Raw genomic sequence first — 19,682 nt, 5'->3', positions numbered from 1 at the left:
GATTCTAGACTCTTCATTCAAATGAATTATATATAGACAAACTGGGATTATGTTACAGGCTGTTTAATCTCTCTCTTTTTTTTTTTTTTTTTTTTTTCCAAAATTGAGCCTGCCCCTTGGTTTTTTAGCATTCGTGGAAAAAGTGGAGCGACCGAGTGCTACAATCAATGAACGCTAGAGTGCAGGCGGCCTATCAGCTCAGAGAGCCAGAGAGACATGCCCTGTGGACCGTTTTCACTAACGTGAAGCGTGCTCAGTCGATTTGACTCACTTCAACCCTGCTGCCGTGCCCGCCTTTTTCCAGAAGCATTCCCGTCCCTCGCTCAACAACAACAACAACCACAGACGTGAGGCTTCACCAGAGCTGATCCGCCGCCACTGCCAGGGAAGAGACTCCGTGCCCTTTTGCACCAGAGCGCCGGCTTCATCCCTCCAAGCTTGAGCTTAGGAGGAAAAGCTTGAGAGGCAGTCGCAGCCTCTGCTCCGCAGATCATCGTAGCTGCTCTCTCCAGACAAATCAAAAACTGACTTGAAACCAGATTTTTAAACAAAGACGCTGCTCTCCCTTTGCTTCCTGCGCTGAAGAACTGAAGATCCGGTGCCGCCGTCTGATTGCCACTACAGATCCCATCATGCCTCACTCCTTCCAGCAGAAAAAAGGTGAGCTCCTTTTCTTACTTCTGCTTCTCAGCATCACGCTAATGCATGTTCCCTGCATGTTTTCTACTGAAGCGATATTAATTCTGAGGAAATCTTCACTGAAGTGCCGTCTAATTTAAAACTATGAATGTAACATGTGACTCCAGGGCTGATTCTTGCCATGTGTGAAGACACAGGTGCCTCACAATCACGCTGACAGCAGCTCACAATTACGCAGCTGAATGTATAATTTTAGCTGAATGCAACTCTTTTGTCCCACATTTCTCTGATGTGGAGAATTTACACATGAGCGTGGGAATTCTGCTTCTGAAAAAACAACAAATTAAAGTCAATAAGTCCTTTTTCCAGCAATCCACAAGTCGATTGGCCCAAACTATGGATGCTTGTTCGATACCACGTCATTAAAAGAGTCCAGGTTAATCATGTGTCCATCAGTGATAACGCTGTTAATAAAACTTCACATTTCAAAAGAAGACAGCACAGATGAAACTATAGAAAGATGAGACGTTAACAGAAGCACTGGGACGTATCTCTGTAGCCTGAAGCTCCACTTAAGTTAAAAGAATAGTCTTACAGCAGGCAGTCAGGAGTCACACTTAAATTAACGTTGCCTTATTGTGTTAATTTCAATATGTTGAAACTACCTAAAAATCAAGACAACAGCTTTCCTGGGAATTTCCAGAACTTTGATCAACTTTAAGTTTTTTTTTTTTAAGCGTTTTGATTCTAAACATTTGGATTTTTTTAAACACCTTTCTCTTCAAACTTCCTCAAAGAAAAACAAAAGTTTAGGTTTGAAACTTCTTTTGCAGCTGAGCTCCTGAACTTCACTGTCTTTACTGCTCAGGGGTTTCATGCATATCATCATCCTCACACACATGAAGCAGGCAGATGTTGTTACAGATACAGATGTTAAACATGCACCAATGTTTTTTAAAAAGCATGCATGAGTATAATGTAGCTCAACTAATTACTGCTGTCATAATGCATTATTAGCTTAACTGACCCAACGATGCAGTCACTTTATATATCCATCACAGATTTTTAAATAGGAAATAACATCAATAAACATTTAAACAACTGAATGAACTCAGTGTTGGCGTATTTTTAACTCTCTAATTAAACGCAAGTGTATCTTCATTTCCTACCATCAGTGATGTATCAGAATGTTCATATTAACGCATATTTCTGATTAATGCATCAGTAACGCTGCATATTGTCCCGGCAACTCGCTCTTCCCGCTCAATAGCCACGACCACAGGCCTGCTCACACCTGCATCCGCCGATCTGCAGATTTCCATACCGCCCCGTCACCTCGGCCATCTAATCCCCGAGATCACACCTGATATGCTGATGAATCCCTTGCTCTGTCACAACATGACAGAGCGTGCAGAAGCTGACAATAAAGGCGTTACAGTGGGGTTGTGATAAAGAAAAAAAAAACTGACATCTGATAAGCAAATGTGACGACCGAATCCAATAAGTGAACAACTTCAGAGATTATCTATGCTATGTAAAGTCGACATTTACCTTCATGTCAAGATATAGAAGCAGCTTGGAGAATTGAGCCTATTTTTATTTGAGCACAGCTCAAGCAGCGCAGAGATGAGTGATATATAGTCGAAGTCCATTTACCACTTTACCATTTATTTTGCTTATGCCATGAAAAAATAAGCAACACACAAATGAGCGAATGAGGTCGCCTGCCTGATAAAGAGTTAAAGTCACATGACAGCTCGAGCGCACTCACGCTGAAAGTTTCCTTAAAACATCAAATGCTTCCACAGTATGGACGACTGCTTAAAGTTTCCTGGACCACTCTGGGGCTTTCAGTAAACAACGCCGTGGAACCCAACTTCAAAACAAGATACTGCAAATAAAAAAAAGAGGAAGAAGAAACCAGCATAACCGTGATTAATGAGGCATTGATGATTATGTGAGGTGATTTGTTTCAAACAAATAAAAACCGTGGGAGGTTTTCAGAACTTATCAGAAGAGGAAGAGAGAGAGAGAGAGCGCTTGTCTGGCTCTTTGTATCAGACTGAATGAAGGTGGAGGCCCTGATCTGATGGCGCTGGTTTTATGAGGAAATTCAGGCAAAAGCAGTTTAAGTCAAACTCACGCAGATTATTCAAACGTAGGATGTAGAAAACTGAAGGGGGAGGAATAGATTGGAAAAAAAAAGTGGTATTTTCTTTTGTTTGTGAATTAACAATTTAGATGTACATGTGCATTTAATACATTATGCATTTATTTTCCTTGATATTTTATTTAAATAAAAATAAAAGCTGGAATTATCTGCACTTGAATCCATGTCAGCGCCCAGAGTTTGAGTTTTTTTTTTTTTTTTTTGACTTCTGGGGCTTGGTGGGATTGCTTTCATCCTCACCAATCCCATGTTTCCATATTGGATTTAAATCCATTTACTGCTTTGGCTGGAGGAAAACCACACACACACACACACACACACACACACACACACACACACGCACATACAGACATATATACACACACACAGAAAGACACACACACACACACACACACACACACACACACACACACACACACACAAAAGCTGACATGAAAATACACCTATACACTAATGGAGGCCGGAAACGCTTGATGCAGATGAAATCTCGGGTAAAATATAAAGGCTAATGCCAGATTTCTCTCATGGAAAGCTCATCTAGAGCAGATTTTTTTTTTCTTCTTCTCATCATTGTAAAGAGTCGAAGCAGACCCGACCTCTCATATCGAGAGATAATTAAAAATGCATGTGCGTTTGTTCAGAATTTTAACAAAGCTTTACTCAGGATTGCATTCATATTTTAGGGTTCCTTTTCTGTCTTTCTTTTCTTTTTTTCCACTGGAAGTGAGAGCTGAGGTGGTGGATGTGCTGAGTGCACTGTTGCTGCACCTTTGTGCACGGCTCTTGTTGGACTGTGGCCTGCAGCTAGCTGTGTGTAGTTCCTGTTCCACCAGCCCTCTAGACCGGTATCAGCAGCTGGCATTAGATGCAGGCGGCTCCTTTGACCTGGCAGTGGAGGCAGAGTAACACGGCAGAATTTGATATGGTTGAAATCAAAATTGGGCTACAGCATGATGGATGGAGGACGGGGGGGGGGGGTAGACCGAGCAGCTCGGAAGAGACCTGCGGTTGTTGACAAGACAGGATGGACATGACAGCAAGCATCTGTGTGAAGATCATTTCCACAAACTCTCACAGCAAAGCATATTTACACTGAACGTCCTCCCTCCATTTCTACTCCCAGATGACAAACATCCTTATTCTCCTTTTAGACGGAGAAAAACATTCAATATGCATACCGAACGGCGCTACAACTGGTTGAGCAACTTCCAGCTTTGACCGTTTGTGTCTCCACTCACTTTGTTGACAGTGGACGACTCCAAATAAGTACCTCTATGTGCTCAAACGTTTGTATTTATTGCTATGCTTCCATCCGCTATATTTACTTGATTCAGCTGAGGGTCACATCGGGGCAGGAGCCAATTCTGACAAGTGGTTCAGGTGGATTTCACAATGGACAGGTCAACTGTCCCTCACAGGGCAAAGACAGACAGAGAGACAGACAGACAGAGAGACAGACAGACAGACTTGCAACCAACTGAGAAACACCAAGACAACATGGAAGACCTGGTTCAGATCTGAACCGGTGTCGGTCCACTTCATCATTATACAGCCCACTAACTGAAATAATAAACTGTCTTTATAGTTTATCATTGAAGCAGCTCAACTGCACGTCATCTATTTTCCTTCTTTTTTTTAACACCAGTTTTAGTTGTATTCTTTCAAAATGTCCTTTGCCTCGTTCACTATTTAAAGGTTTGTCATTAACTAGCTAACTACATTATTCACAACTCGACTTTATTCTTATGCTCGGATCTAATAAATGCAACTTACAAACATCTTTTTTTATTCCCTGAATTATGTGTTTATTCGAGTGTAACACGCCACGCATTATAATGAACAAACTGTAATAGGTGTGTCAGACTGTCCATCGTTCTCTCGCCAGTTCTCACTTACTTTTGTCTAATTTTATGAAAACTCGATGCTTTTGTGTTCCATAGTGAAAATTGTATTGTTTCCAAAGGTAACAGCGTATCCTCCTATGCTGCTTCGAATTACGTTTCATTACAGTTACGTAGCCAAGAGCGTAATCTTTCTGAAAGTTTTAAAGACACGGTGCACTCCAGGTTCACTGGCTTGACACTGAAAATGCACTTATAAATTCAGAGTGTTGAGTAATTTGTGCACATTACCACATTAAGCACACCTTTCAATCGAGCCAAAGTACTGGTAACCATGTTTGGACTGACTGCTGCTTCATCTTTATAAAAAGTCGCAACGTCAAACACTAAACAAATGGCTGAGCTACGAAGAAAGTGCAGCGATTCCAACACCTCGGCAGCAGATCAAGATCTGCAGCTTGATGCTAACTAATGGGTGCCGTGACAGTGGAGCAGAGGAAGGGGCTTGATTCAGTCAGATGATTCTTATTGGATCATTATTGAGGGTGGTGCGAAGAAATAGGAGCCACTTGTTTACTGTTTGAATCCCTGCTCTGAAGCTCCCCATCAGAGAGCGAATACCTCCGTTAAAATACCTCAGCCGAATCCTCACGGAGACACATAGCAAGGCTTTGAAACTAATCTGTGCAGAAGTTGTCCCAAATTTAACAACTCCTCCTCATGTGCACTTGGAGCTTCTGCGTTTTGCAGCCCTGGGCGTGTGAAAGAAAGAGGAGCAAAAACAAAAGAGGGAGGCAGAGCAAACACTGCGAGATTGTGAAGATTTGTAAGGATGGTAGCGACTGCTGCCCGCTCTCACTCTGCCATCCCTGTGCCTGCAGTGGAAAGCAACTGACCCATCATCCAGCAGATGGCACACTGGCAAAGGACTGTTTGTGGTATGCGTGGAAAATTCCATCAAGTTCAGTCGGCAAAGCTTGCATTCCTGTCTTCTCTCAGCTGGCCTTGAGAAAGTCCTGAATCTACATGCTTTGATTTGACTAAATTGGAATTCTAGCCCACTAACACGCCTCTGCTCTGACTATAACCTTAGCATGTAGCTTGCACAGGCAAACTGGTGAACTCAAGGTTATCCACACAGGCGCAGTGCAGAAACTTACTCCAAAGTTTCTTCTTTTTCTTTTTTTTTTTTTTTTTTTTTCTTTATACAAGTGGTTGGATTTCTGTTTGTTAGTTTTTGAAATAAGCAGAATGAAACCAGCTTTAACAAAGGTTTTGCACATCCTGAGAGGGTGGTTATTCACCACGAGAGCCCAACAATAAAAAATACATGTACATCTCCTGAATTGAAGCATTTAGGAAAAGACCCTGAAAGTCTGTGAATGTCGTGCAAAGCCAAAAATGATCATATTCACGCTTTCTGTATTATTAACATACAATCATGATACTTCCTTTAGACAAGAGTGAACCTCTGCGAGCTCTATCCTTATTATTCCTTGCTGCTGGTAAGCTTTTGTGTGTGTGTGTGTGTGTGTGTGTGTGTGTGTGTGTGTGTGTGTGTGTGTGTGTGTATGTGAGCGCGCGCACACACACACATGCGTGCGTGTGTGTTTTTAACCTTGTCAAGTGGGATGAAAGGCAACTTTCAACCCAGAGCGTGCGAGACACACAGCAGCACTGTTGCTGCAAACAGATACCATGTCAAGAATATGACTTGTCTTTTTTGTCTGGTAATTAAAAAAAAAAGAAAGAGAAGCACAAGGTTGTGAGGAAAGTGCACTCATCATTACCTGTAGAGACTCTCTTTTGAAGTGAATTCTTATTTATTATACCTCATGTTCTTTAAAAGATGTAATAAATTATGCATCAAACCGTGTGTTTACAGCAATCTCTTCAAATAGACCATGATGGCAAAAAAAAACGTATAAACACATACAGTAATGTGTAGCGGGTGAAACGTTTATTGACACGCTGCAGCCGTGCTACAATTCAAACCTGCAGTCGTGATGCTGTTTGACAAAGAACAACTTAGTTGTGGACAAACCCAGGAAAAAAAAGGAAGAAGGGAAAAAAAAAAGCTTCTGGGATGCATGGAGTTAAAAAAAAGTGAAACTTAACAATATAAAAAGAAATTCTTTTAAAGAAAGGAACTAAAAAGACCTCTGTAGCTAACAGCATTATCTGTTTGGTGTTACAGCGTGGTTGCATCATGCCTCTCAGAACAAAACTCCACACTCACATCTTTGCTGACAATGAACACTGAAGTTGGCAGAAATTTGCTGTGAAACGAGACAAAAGTGTGCAGTTTATGAAAAAAAAAGTGAGGCAACCTCCGGGCCCGGGGCTTTTGTCAGTGGGCATTTCTATTCAATGACCTATCACGCACCAAGTATAGGCAATGATACGGCTTAGAGATGTTTCACACTGTGTCAGAAGTGTACAAGATTTTTTTTCCCTTTTTTATTTTTTATTATGTCCATATAATGTGCAGCTGTTACTGGCTGGGTGCCTGAGCTTGAATCGGTGTCACCACGTTGCTGCAGCCGTGATTGTGTCTGAACATTGTGCCGCTTTTAAACAAAGACACTCTCTGACACCCTGATCGGTTGTTTAATTGTTGCACACTGAAGGGAGATCAAGGATTAACCGATACCGTTCATAATGTGATAATGTCCTGTCGTATCAGAGGGCAGTGTGGGGGGGGGGGGGGGGGGGGCATATTGATCAGCAGCTCTGCACTCTTTCTCTGTCCTCTGCAAAGTGGGTCATTTATTTTTTGCTAGCAATTGGTTGAGTAAAAGTTTGCCAAGGATTTGCAGTAATTATCTCATCCTTCTATAGCTGGGCGCAGCATGGGGCCTCTGTAAATTACACATCTCCCTGCTAACTCCTGGATGGTTTATGGCCGTGCATTATGCATAACTGGTGCTGGAGCGCCTTAAACATCCCCCAAGTGGATTGAAATAAAGTTGACGCTGCTCTTTGTTTAGAGCTCAAGATAGTCTTTATTTGGCAGTGCTGAATCGGAGATTGCTGTAAAAAGCACGTCTTAATTATTTGGGAGACTTCTTTTCCTCTGCCTCCCTCCCTCCCTCCCTCCCGCCTCTCTTTTTTGTTCCCCAATGGGTTTGTGAACACCTGGAGTGTTTTTAGCGGGATGCCGGATCCAGATGGGCGGATGCTTGGGTGATCCGCATGGGAAATGCTGGTTACATTACAGCAGAGCGTGTGTGTGTGTGTGTGTGTGTCACTTCACAAAAGGGTTAAAAAAAACAGGGAGGGGAAAAAAAAGAAACCTCTGTGTGGCTGTGTGCCGATACAAAAAGGTAAAAAGGCTGCTGAAGTGACCTGAATGTTCGCCGTTCAAATTGTTGTAAAACTATTCTGCTCACAGAGACGCAACTGAAGTGTGGAGGAAAAAAGAGGAATCAATATCAGAAATGTATAATAAATGTTCGACACAAAGACTTTCAGTTAAGGGTATAAAACAAAGAAATGTACTTGAAGCCTCATTGAGGATAACTTTACAAAATTCAGTGATGAAATACAGATATGAGATGTTCTGATTACAATGAGTATCATTTTTTTGGTGAGATGAGTTTCTCCCAACTCTTTAAATTCATCGTTTTCCTTTGCGGCTCTCACACACATCGTATTGTTCATGTATGTTTGGCAGGCTATGCCAAACGCTGAGCATCAGACGATCACACTTTTTGCACAGACGTGGAAAAAGCGGCAAAATATACCCAGTGTATCGAAAGAGATAAAAACCATGCCTGACAGAAAACTGCTAAAAACAGCTCTGGGTTCTATTTAAAAAGCATTTTAAGGAGTGTCTATTTTAGTTCTCAAGATGAATAAAGTGGCAATTTTGTTTCCAATGGTAACAGAAAGAAGAGTGTTCTTCAAGTCATTGCTTGTCCACTGATCTCTGCAGTGATATGAATATCAGCTTCGTTATTCAAATATTTAATTGATGCTGTGCCACTGCCTCTCTTGTGTGTTTTATGTGAATCCACAAGTTACTGTGGGAATATGAGATTCTCTTTCTTTCCCTCGTTCTTTTCTGTAAATGACATTACACACTCCTGCTGTTTTGCTGAGGCTTAGTGTGTTTTACACTAATCTTTTATGTTGTTTTGTATCACCTGTAGCCCAGCAAATGCTCCTTCTGTGCCAAGGAGCGAATGGGATGAGAAAAGATGGGGAATCCGCAGTTTGGAGTCACCAGAAACCAAGTTTCCAAGGTGAGTCGCTGACAGAAAACACAAGGCCCTCCACTGCCCATGCAGAGCAAAACTTTTCAAATGCTCCTCTTCGGCCTGACGAATCAGAAGCCACCTAATATAACCAGAGGATGCGAACATTACAGTCACACTAGAAATAAAAGTCAGCCTCGGTTTCTCTTTTTCATTTTCATGCAAAAATGAAAACCAGGCTTCTGAAAGCATCAGATGAGCAAAAAATAAAAAAAGAAGAAGAAAAGAAAAAAAAAACACACAATACTACAAGGCAAAGGAGTGAAAAAGGCTTAGTTTATCCATGCCCAACACTGAGAAAATGATGCAACAGGGAGTACACATGCCTTAAATTAAGTGGTAGGGGTAGTATAATAAAATTACAGCCAGTGCATTCAGTTAATTTTCCAGGAATCTGTACATGTGCAACATCACCCAGATATGTACAATTTCTCAGTGCAATTGCCTGTTTATGTCCTCTGCAACTGATTACAGCACTCGAATCCATGAAAAACACAGCAAACTGTCTTTTTTGAAAAGACACAAAGCAACCCAGAAAGCAATATCAGACTATGAAGCACTGCAAGCACACAGACTTAACCTTTGCTTTACATCTCACTGTGTTTGCACGGCCTTTTTTTTTTCTTCAAACAGCTGAACTACAACCAGGAGCTGAAAGCAACAAGTTTTCAGGCCGTCACAGTTTAGATTGCACAAGTGCAACAATGCATCTGAAATCTTTTGACCGCAGCTGCAAAGGTGGCATTAAAATCAGCCAAAAGCATACATGATAAAATAAAAATAATAATTAAAAAAAAAACACCCTAGCAAACTCTTACCATTGCAGACATTTAACCTAAACATCCATCTCAGCTGACTGTCATGCCCGTGACTCTACTTTAAAATTATTATTATTCCTTTATCAACAAACCCCTGGAGGCGATTCTCGGTGTTCTCCCGTCTTATGGAGCCGGCAGGAAGAGGAAAAAACCCCACTATGTGGATGTATGAACCCCTGGAATAACGTGGAGAAACCTGTCCGCATGGGCCTAATTAAGAGCTGTGTGTGTGTGTAGCGGCACATGTGAAGGGTCTGTGTGTTAAACGCGAACGAGAGAGAGAGAGAGAGAGAGAGAGAGAGAGAGAGAGAGAGAGAGAGAGAGAGAGAGAGAGAGAGAGAGAGAGAGAGAGAGAGGAAGACACACGGCGCTCCGCTGAAGTCACGGAATATAAATTAGTTCTGAGAACTTCGGGGGCCGGGTTTAAGGAATCGGTGACGTCGACCACTCCGAGTCCTGTGACTGCGGACGCGACCAAGCGCGAGGGGTGTCCGTGTGCGCGCCAAACTATTTTGCGCCCTATTTTACACATTTAAGTTCACTTTTGAGCTGATTCCGGCAACGTTTCGCCATTTGTCCGCCCGCGTAATTATACCTGCGTGGTTTCCCCGGAAAAAGCCGCCTCGGAAGTCGTCTGTCGCGAAAAGTGTGGGTCGAGACGTCTCTCCCCTGCTCGTGGGCAGTGGTACGGTCTCGGGCTCAAATTCCGAGAATTCTGCTGGTCTGATTCTTAGAACTGAGGTTCTTAGAAGTGGTGATGCAAGAAGTTTCTAGGAAAGCGCTACCAGGTGATTTTTAAATTCCTTTTTTACTCTCATTTGGCGCGGAGTGGTGCTCTGCTGTGTGGCTCGTGCTCTGACACCGGGCGCTGTTCGTCTGTTTGTGCGGTGGAAGTGTTTGTGGAGGGCTGCGATTGTTGGACAGAGTGCCGGGAGTCCAAACTCCCGGAGAGGAGAGGAGAGGGGATGAGAGGGATGGAGAGGAGTGGAGAGGAGAGGAGAGATGCCGATGCTGCTGTTGATGTGACAGCGCAGAGGAGCGCGCGCCTGCCGGCTTGACAGTTCCGCCTGTCTCGGCTCTGGTGCCGCCGCTGCGCTGCCCCAACAATTGCGACAGCCTTCCTCTCTCGGTCTTCTTTCTCTGTCTCTCGCACTCTCTCGCTCTCTCTGTGCGCGCGCGCGTGTGTGTGTGTGTGTAGCCTCACTGACACCAACTCATGCTGCATGTCATCCTCGCGCTCGGGTTAAATAAGTGCACCGCTGAGAGTGTGAGAGTGTGGGGTGGGCGGCAGCGTGTGAGCGCACGCCCGACCCGGAGCCGGGCTCGTTCTCTCAGACGTCCCGGGCTCCGCGCGATGCGCTCCTCTCCGTTTGACGCCACCTGAGTGTCAACACGGCGGCGTCAGGCGGCCAAACTTTGCCGCGGCGGAGACGTGGCGGGCCGAGGGGGTGTTTTCACTTGGCAGCGTGCTCCAGTGGAGCGCGACACGCTGAGCCGAACAAGCCCTCCTGTTACCGTAACATCGCAGCGGAAATATCACTGATGATGCATGGGGGAGTGTGTGTGTGTGTGTGTGTGTGTGTGTTTCAGAGAGGGAGAGAGAGTGTGTGTGTGTGTGGGTGCGCGCGCTCGTGTGTGTGTGTTTTCCGCTGCACGGGACGTGTTGTCGCACCAACTTGTCTCTTAATGTTTCCACTGTCTGTCTGCGCGCGGAGTTGACAGGGCTCCAGGTCGCGTCGCTGCTCGCGCGCAGAAATGTTTGACATTACTTATCATAAACAGATCTGGGGACGATTAAAACGCGCCCGTTCGTTTTAAATCACCCCGGCTGCCCCCCTCCTGATCGATCATCTGTACGTGCGGTTAATTTAGTTGACATGACGGGCTGCGTTTCACCGGCGCGAGGTCATTATTTAGGGGAGCATTCTGTCCTGTCGTCTATTTTCGGACGTGTCCAGTTACCACACTTTAAATCTTGACATTGCTGTTAAAGATGCTGTCATAAATCCGCCGCCTGCTTGTTGTTATTAAAGCCAATTCCGCCTCGAGTAAATTAAATATTAGTTTTCTCTCCCTCTCTCTCTCCGTCTCTCCAATAAAGTAATTGACCCAGAAATGCACTGCATGGCACGCCGGTGGAGGAGCGCTCGGTGTTTGTGCAGCGCAGACCTCCACAACTCGCTGTCTCCGTGTTTTCTGTTGTAATTGTTAATATCGCTGCAAACGAGGGGAAATTGGTAAATTGTTTAACCTTTGATCTGAGCTGGACTGTTTGCTGAGGACTTTGTAGAGCCTGACATAAAATTAATATGTTACTCGAGTGTCAAAGAAAACAGAAAAGTTTTGTGCCTGGTGAATAATTTAAATGATTAGTTATTTTTCTTTCAGTCTGTCAGTATGGTTATTGTGTGTTTATTAAGAGTTGGAAAATGTGAAAGGGTTGTCCTGAGGGCAGGCTAAACTTTTCAATGAACATTTTGCATTTTATAATTCATCATATAATGTTTGGTAAAAGTGATATTATTATTCATGCATGTTTCACTAAGTTGTGTTTTGAAAACCTATAATTAACAAAACGGGCTGTGACAGTTCTATCAGAAATATTTGTCTCATTTGTCATTTGAAAGTTTGTTTAATTATATGATTAATAATAATAATAAAAAAAGCTTCATTTGTTACATTAAGTTGTCAACCACTGGCAGGAGAGGGGGAGAAAGTGTGTGTGTGTGTGTGTGTGTGTGTGTGTATGAGAGAGTGAGAGAGCGATGAAGCCAAAGGTAGAAATTTAAATGTCTAGACAGTGTTTATTTAATAGATGGCGCCGCCTTCTGGTGATCTGTCCGCGTGCTGCCTTTGGAGGAACAGCAAAGTTAACTCACTTCCAGATTACAGCAGCAGGTTACAGCATAGTGATGGCCACTCGCAAAGCAGTCGAATAAACTCATAAAATAACACATTTTTAATCATTATCAGTGAAATAATCTCTTTAATTTTCCCCCCCTTTTTTTTTTAATTGTTGCAGGATTTGACAAAATGGCTTGCGCAGCTGACAGCTGCATACAATTCACTCGCCACGCCAGCGACGTTCTGCTCAACCTGAACCGTCTGCGCAGCAGAGACATCCTCACGGATGTCACCATCTTGGTTAACAGGCAGCAGTTTCGCGCGCACAAGACCGTTCTCATGGCTTGCAGGTGTGTGCCGATGAAAGATGAGTATGAAGACAAGTCCCCGTCAGAAGGAGAGACTAACCAGCGGCTCTCTCTTCTGTCCTGTCTCTCTTTATTGTCCTCTGTTGCAGTGGGTTGTTTTACACTATCTTTACTGACTCCCACAAGTGCAACCTTAATGCGATCAGCCTGGACCCAAAGGTAGACCCAGAGGGCTTCGCCATCCTGCTGGAGTTCATGTACACCTCCCGTCTCACACTAAAGGAAAGTCTGATCATGGCGATAATGAACACCGCTATCTATCTGCAGATGGACCATGTTGTGGACACCTGCCACAGATTTATCAAATCCAGGTTGGTAGACTCTGCAATCATCGTGTGTGTGTGTGTGTGTTTGTATGTGTGTGTGTTACTGACCTTGCTTTTATCTTTGCAGTGATCCATCTTCCAAGCTGCCTCGAGATGAGTTTTTGGTCAGTCCCTTGGTTTTACCTCAGGATGTCCATGCTTATCGACCCCATGATGTTGTTGACAGTTTGCACGGCCGTGTAGCTCCCTTCAGGGACGGAAGGCCCTACGGCTCAAACATGTTCAGTGGCGTCAGCACCCCCAGCAACTACCATCTGTACGGGCAGTTTCCCATGCCGGGATTCCCGTTCCCTCTCTGCAAGCTGACCGATACCAAAAATGCGTTTGCTGACCTCTCAAAGAGTGGTATCCACCACAAGCATTGCTCTCCACACGACGGCGCCAATGCCATCAGAGCAGAATACACCAGGGCGGTGGGCTCCAGCTCCTCCGGCATCATTCACTCCACCGCCTACGCCGCCAGAGAGGTAGGGAGAGACGACGAGATGAGGAAGGAAAGTCACGACGGGCTGGGACAGCCAATGGGCCTCGGTGCGAGGAAGCGCGCCTTTCCCCTCACCCTGGAGCAGCACAGGGACTCGGGTAAAGAGCACGCGCCACAGGCAGAGGAAGATCTGATCCATCAGCACTACCCTCTGGGAATCTCTTCAGCCGGGCGCAAGAGCCTCATGAGCAGCCCGCAGAGCCCCCTCAAATCAGACTGCCAGCCCAACTCTCCCACCGAGTCCAGCAGCAGCAAGAACGCCGGGCTCTCTCAAGCTACGGGCGTGCAAGCCCCACAAGGCATGCTGGACCCCAAAGCTCGCAACTGGAAGAAGTACAAATTCATCGTGCTGAATCAGAGCGCGAAGGAGGACGAGGTGGGGCTGAGGGATCCGGGGCTCCGCTCACCACAGCGTCACAACCTGCAGCCCTACCTCCACCCCAACGACTCCGAGAACCTGGATCCACAAGCCACAAGCAAGAGCAGCGATCACAGTGAGGATCTGCCCGTCCCCCAGGCCAGCCGCCTCAACACCATCATTAACCGGTGAGAGATGACTCTGAACTACACCTCTGTCGCTCCGTCTAGGCGTCACTCTGAAGTTATGTGAATCTAATCTGCACCGCTAATCCGTTGATGTGAATCAGAACGGAGATTTGCTCTGCTTTTAGGCATTCGGTAGGATCAATCCATTTTGGAGTCTGTGATGAAATGCTTGTTTGCCGTTGACCCTTGGTCTCTCCTCTGCAGTGCGCTTGAGGGATCGCTGAGGAACGGCGATGGCCACCCCCCACACTACCTGAACCGCCTGAACTGCTCGTCCTGTGGTTCCCAGTCCCCCCAGTCCACCGACGCCTGTGCCAACCCCTCTAGGTCCCGTCTATCTGAAGACATGGCTGAACTTCATTCGGAATATTCTGACTCAAGTTGTGGTGAGTTTATGATTTTCACTCTCGTCTATAAAGTCGAGCATCGGTTCGGGCTGTGATCTGACTGTTCCCCTCTGATTTCTTCCGAGCAGAAAATGGTACTTTCTTCTGTAACGAATGTGACTCCAAGTTTGCTGAAGATGAAGCGCTGAAGCAACACATGCTTCAAGTACACAGCGACAAGCCATACAAGTGTGACCGCTGTCAGGCTGCTTTCCGCTACAAGGGCAACCTCGCCAGCCACAAGACCGTCCATACAGGTAGGGAGAAATCAAGTGAAATCTGTCAACTCGACGGATTATTTATTGGCTCTCAGATGTGCTGCTTGTTGTTGCCGGCGTCTGAAGAGTGTGGGACGTTGTGTTCGTTTCCAGGAGAGAAACCGTATCGCTGTAATATCTGTGGTGCCCAGTTCAACAGACCAGCTAACCTCAAGACTCACACTCGCATCCACTCAGGAGAGAAGCCATACAAATGTGAGACGTGTGGAGCTCGTTTTGTACAGGTAATTGATTTGCATTTAAACATTTTCAGGTTTTCCTGAATTCATCAGTGTGTGAATCCACTCACGATTTCATCCTGTAAAGAGTGTGAATTCTTTTGTTTTGTTTTGTTTCAGGTTGCTCATCTGCGTGCCCACGTCTTGATCCACACGGGTGAGAAGCCATATCCGTGTGAGATCTGTGGAACGCGCTTCCGTCACCTGCAGACTCTGAAGAGCCACCTGCGCATACACACGGGAGAAAAGCCCTACCATGTAGGTTGAGCCTCACCTCAGTCCAGTCTCTACTCCAGCGTGACCGACCTTTCCTTTTTTTTGTGTGTGAAATAAATTCATTCTGCTTTTCCTTTCCCAGTGTGAAAAATGCAACTTGCACTTCCGCCACAAGAGTCAGCTCCGTCTGCATCTTCGACAGAAGCACGGCGCCATTACCAACACCAAGATTCAGTACCGCATTTCCACGGTCGACGTGCCCACTGACTTGACGAAGACCTGCTGAGTTAAGACAATGAAAACCTTTTCTTTGTTCGTTCCTTTTTTTCACGGAGGCAATCTTGACTTTGGCATTTATAGACCCCCAACTTGTACAATCATCCAAAATTGTAGTGCCACACTGTGTTCATTAGACAAATTGGCTGTGTATGCCATTCTAAACGGGTTTCCACTACATGTGAACGTAGAGCCACACATGGCATCTTAGTCACTTTATTGTTTCTATATAGATATAAATATATATGTGTATGTGGGGAGTGTTTTTAAGCTTTGAAGGTATGTATAAAAATCTTTATTTTGTTGAGAAGGATGGAATGTAAACAATCAGTTTTTGAAAATACAGTATTTTATATCAGAGAACTTACTTTTCTGAAAGCATTGAAAATTTTGATTGACCGGTGGTACATATATTTTAAGATAATGGGATTTGCGGCTGTATAGAGTTGTCTATACATTTATATGTAGATGTGCATAAATGTTGCACCATGTCAAGTTGCCATATTCATGTAAAAGGGAAGTATTTAAAAAAAAAAAAAAAAAATTAGAACATTGCAATTGGGGTTTTGTCAAACATATCAGATGACTGTTGCTGTCTGACGAGGATATGCATGAGGCTCTTTCTTTACCAGTTGTCGATGTGCGTACATAAAGTGGGCAACTGCTTAAATATTGTGATAAATTGTGTAATTATCTGTTGGATTGCTCTCTGCTGGCGGAGCCAATCTTAAGTGTTGAATTGCATTTCAAGGTACTGCTTTGTAATGACCAAGAAAACATTTTTTGCTTAAACGTGTTTGTATAGATGTGACTCTTTTTTTCTGTTTGTTTGGTTTTTATTTTCAGCAGTGAAGGTTTACAGTTTTTGCTCATTGTTCTAGATACAGTAAAGTTGTGTAAATGTCAAGGTTTTTTTTGTTTGTAGATACACTGTGTATTCAATGTGCCTTTCTCTCTCTATGGTGACTGAATTCCTCTCCATTCAGCCCAGCTCTATTAAGGTACAACTCAAGGACACCACTTGTCCTACATCCCATGTGTGTGTGTGAGTGTGTGTATATTTCTAAATGCTCGTCACCAACCTTTAGAAGATGCAAATCTCATCATTGTAAATCTTCAGGACTTGTTTTTGGATTGGACTTTGTTTTTTAATTGCATTAAAATTATTGTACGTTATAGATGTATGAATGTAAAATAAAGGTATTGGATTTCTATGTATTAACACAAGTGTGAGGATTTTATTTATTTTATTTTATTTTTTTTTTACTGTGTGTGTCGCGTGTTCACAGCCAAACACCCTGTACTGGTATTTTCAAAGACACTGACCTGAGACCAGGCTGAACAAACCCTGGCAATACAACTCATAGATCAAACTCTTACAACTGTAAGGGTTACTATCTGTTTACTTTACATTTAGACCTATATTTGTATTGTGCACGTAGCTGAATTACAGCTGAGTTGTAGCTGCTTTATCATGAAAGCAACAAGTAACGGTTTCAGTAAAGCTTTGAGCATCTTTACTGTCGTGATAATCTGCTGCTTATGATGCATAATTTCTGAAGTAACCATAATGTCATTTTAGAACATGTTTTTTACACCACACTATAAGAATTAACTGATTTCAGGTTGGGTTGATGACTTTAGTCTGTCTTCAGCTGGTTACTAGCAGCTGTAAAGAACTTACATCATTAATCTATTTAACCATTGCGTCAATCAGCGCTGACAAATCTGATGCTGCTTTTTGCTCTGGACTGAAAACTGACTGGAGGTTAGATTGACTCACTGCACCATCAAGTGACACAATGTGGTATTGCATGGATGGGATGGGCATTGAAACTCCAGATGTAACTGCAAAGTGCATGTGTATTGTAAATAACAGAATGAAGCACAAGCCTGATGATGCTCCGTGTTAAACAAAACAGAGGTTTGAATCTTCCACGTTGTTTTCAGTGCAACGCAACATGAAGTCCAGAATCCTTTTTAAAACTCAACATGAATGTTTTGCAAGTGTGTCCACCAACATATTTTGGTCAAGGCATCTCAACCTACAACAACCTGGATTAAGGGGGTCAGATTGACTCCCTCATATGTGCTAATAATGATCTATGAATGAGGAGTCATCCTCAGAGAACCAGAGGAAACATATCAAGCCATTATATATCTGATTAACTTGCCCTTAGAAGTGGTGATTTAACAAAGAGAGAGAAAACAAACATTCCAGTGAATTTACCAATAGATTTTTTTTTAAAACAAGCAATTTCCTGTTTAAAAAAACAACAGGGATTTTTTAATGATCTGTATAAGGAGGAACCTGCTTCACTGATAGTGTCCAGGTGATGTTTGGGGACGAAATCCTCTCCTACTGTGGACACTTCACTCTGGAAATGAAGCAGCTTGGATTTGGACCATATTCAGATTCCTTTCACTCTTAGACACTAATTTCCAAACGGGATGAAACACCCAATTTCCTGTGAAAATAGAACTTTGGTGAAGCTATTCTGCTTCAAAAAGTGTTCTAACTCTTTTGACTTTATTTATTTTTTTTTTGCAGAAATGACAGACTTCTTCCCAAAGACACTAAGACAATGTACAAGAAGTACATTGTGGGAAAAAAATCTCAGCTAATATTTACATTTGAACAAAAAGTGGCATGCCCAAAACTACTTTGGACACTTCAAAAACTGTCATAATCTCTGGGAAAATCCAAAGCTGTAAAACATTTGAAATGGTCCAAACTGCTGTAAAGCACGAGAATTCCCCTGATTCACTGGAAACACTTGTTTTAATGAAGTCAACACATGAAACACAGCGGCTCTCCGTAGTTGGTTTATACACAGTCGAACTCACTGAGGACCTGCTGCTGCGGCTGCTCACAGGTCAGGAAGGGGTTATGAGGCCGTATCGGAAGGTTATCAGGTTCCAGTGGCTACAGTGAAAAGTATTATCTAAAAAATACAAGACATAGTAATCTGTGTCGAACCTCTGAAGCCAGAAGCCAATGGGCTAGCGAAGGAACCTAATCCCAGTAAAAAAAAAAAAAAAAAAAACATGTTAAAACAAAAGCAACACATCAAGACTCTCAACATCATCAGGTCGTCTACAGAGAAAGTTGGCCATGAGCACCAGCAGACATTTCAGCATCACGACGACCCAAAACTCTCAGCTCAAGTGGAGAAATGCTGAACGGACAAAAACACTCATGTTGTGCAGCGGCCTAACCAGAGTCCTGACCTGAATCCATTGAAGAATCTGTGGAGGAGCTAAAGATCAGAGCGATGGTAAGACCCTCCAACCTGAAAGAGTTGGTGGTCATTGCTGAAAATGGGCAAAAATACCAGTGGAGACAAGGAAAAAAAAAACCTGGTCATCAATTATAGGAAGCTTTTGATTGCTGTAAGAGCCAATAAAGGCTTTTCTATTGATTAAGAAAAATTCTAATAAATTTGAACAGGTTACTTTTTGTTTAAATGTAAATAAAAGCTGAGAAATATTTTTTTCCCCACAGTGCTGCTTCTTGTACATCGTCTTATCTTTTGGAAGAAGCACAGATCATTTCCAGCCGAAAAATAACAAAAAAAAAAAAAAAACTTGCTGGGTGAATAAAAGTAACTTTAAGCCAAAATTTGCCAGGGGTCTGAAGAGTTCAAGGCTTAACTGTATCCCTGCGTGGTGACTTTTGATACTCTGAGTAAAGCCTCAATTCATTCTTGGTGAACTTCCTCCAACTTCTTGAATATTGTGTTTCATCTCTTTAAGGAGGCAGTCAGCGAGTCTTCTGGACACCTTTTGAGTCAAAAGTTTTCCACATGGTCTGCAGACCATAAAAAAAGAGAAATTCTGATATTTCATCTGTTTAAGTTGTTGACTGTAATTATTGGTGCTAAACATATTCTAGTTTGAAGAAGATGGGTAAACATGCGAAGGGAATCTCTAACACTTTCTAAAATGACTTAAAGAATTTCCTACATTGAAATGTTATTCAAATCTTAAAAATTCAACCTAATTTCAGTTTT

At 43.3% G+C, this 19,682-nt stretch overlaps 1 protein-coding gene across 2 annotated transcripts; it reads left to right on the top strand.

Annotated features, from left to right (window-relative positions):
* Positions 1-571: 571 nt before the first annotated feature.
* On the top strand, positions 572-16,887 carry bcl6aa (BCL6A transcription repressor a). Of its 2 annotated transcripts, XM_030082705.1 has the most exons (10): positions 572-660; positions 8,805-8,897; positions 12,750-12,921; positions 13,029-13,250; positions 13,333-14,295; positions 14,500-14,681; positions 14,771-14,938; positions 15,053-15,183; positions 15,298-15,435; positions 15,536-16,887. In XM_030082705.1, the coding sequence occupies exons 1-10, from the start codon at positions 633-635 to the stop codon at positions 15,677-15,679; spliced, it is 2,241 nt and encodes a 746-aa protein (XP_029938565.1). In that variant the 5' UTR covers positions 572-632; the 3' UTR covers positions 15,680-16,887. The 2 variants fall into 2 exon arrangements, with proteins under 2 accessions (XP_029938565.1, XP_029938566.1); XM_030082706.1 differs by lacking the exons at positions 572-660; positions 8,805-8,897 and adding an exon at positions 10,415-10,515.
* Positions 16,888-19,682: the final 2,795 nt, after the last annotated feature.

The sequence above is a fragment of the Salarias fasciatus genome, chromosome 23 (genome assembly GCF_902148845.1).
Source record: "Salarias fasciatus chromosome 23, fSalaFa1.1, whole genome shotgun sequence".
Taxonomy (NCBI): domain Eukaryota; kingdom Metazoa; phylum Chordata; class Actinopteri; order Blenniiformes; family Blenniidae; genus Salarias; species Salarias fasciatus.
Note: the sequence above shows the minus strand (reverse complement) of the source record. Positions and strands in the feature narration are given on the sequence as shown.

What these genes read in the sequence shown, in the direction of transcription:
- bcl6aa (XM_030082705.1), top strand. Translation starts at nt 633, where the DNA reads ATGCCTCACTCCTTCCAGCAGAAAAAAG. An exon ending in CTCCTTCCAGCAGAAAAAAG is followed by an intron (nt 661 to 8,804) that starts GTGAGCTCCTTT and finishes TATCACCTGTAG; the next exon opens with CCCAGCAAATGCTCCTTCTG. An exon ending in CTCAACACCATCATTAACCG is followed by an intron (nt 14,296 to 14,499) that starts GTGAGAGATGAC and finishes TCTCCTCTGCAG; the next exon opens with TGCGCTTGAGGGATCGCTGA.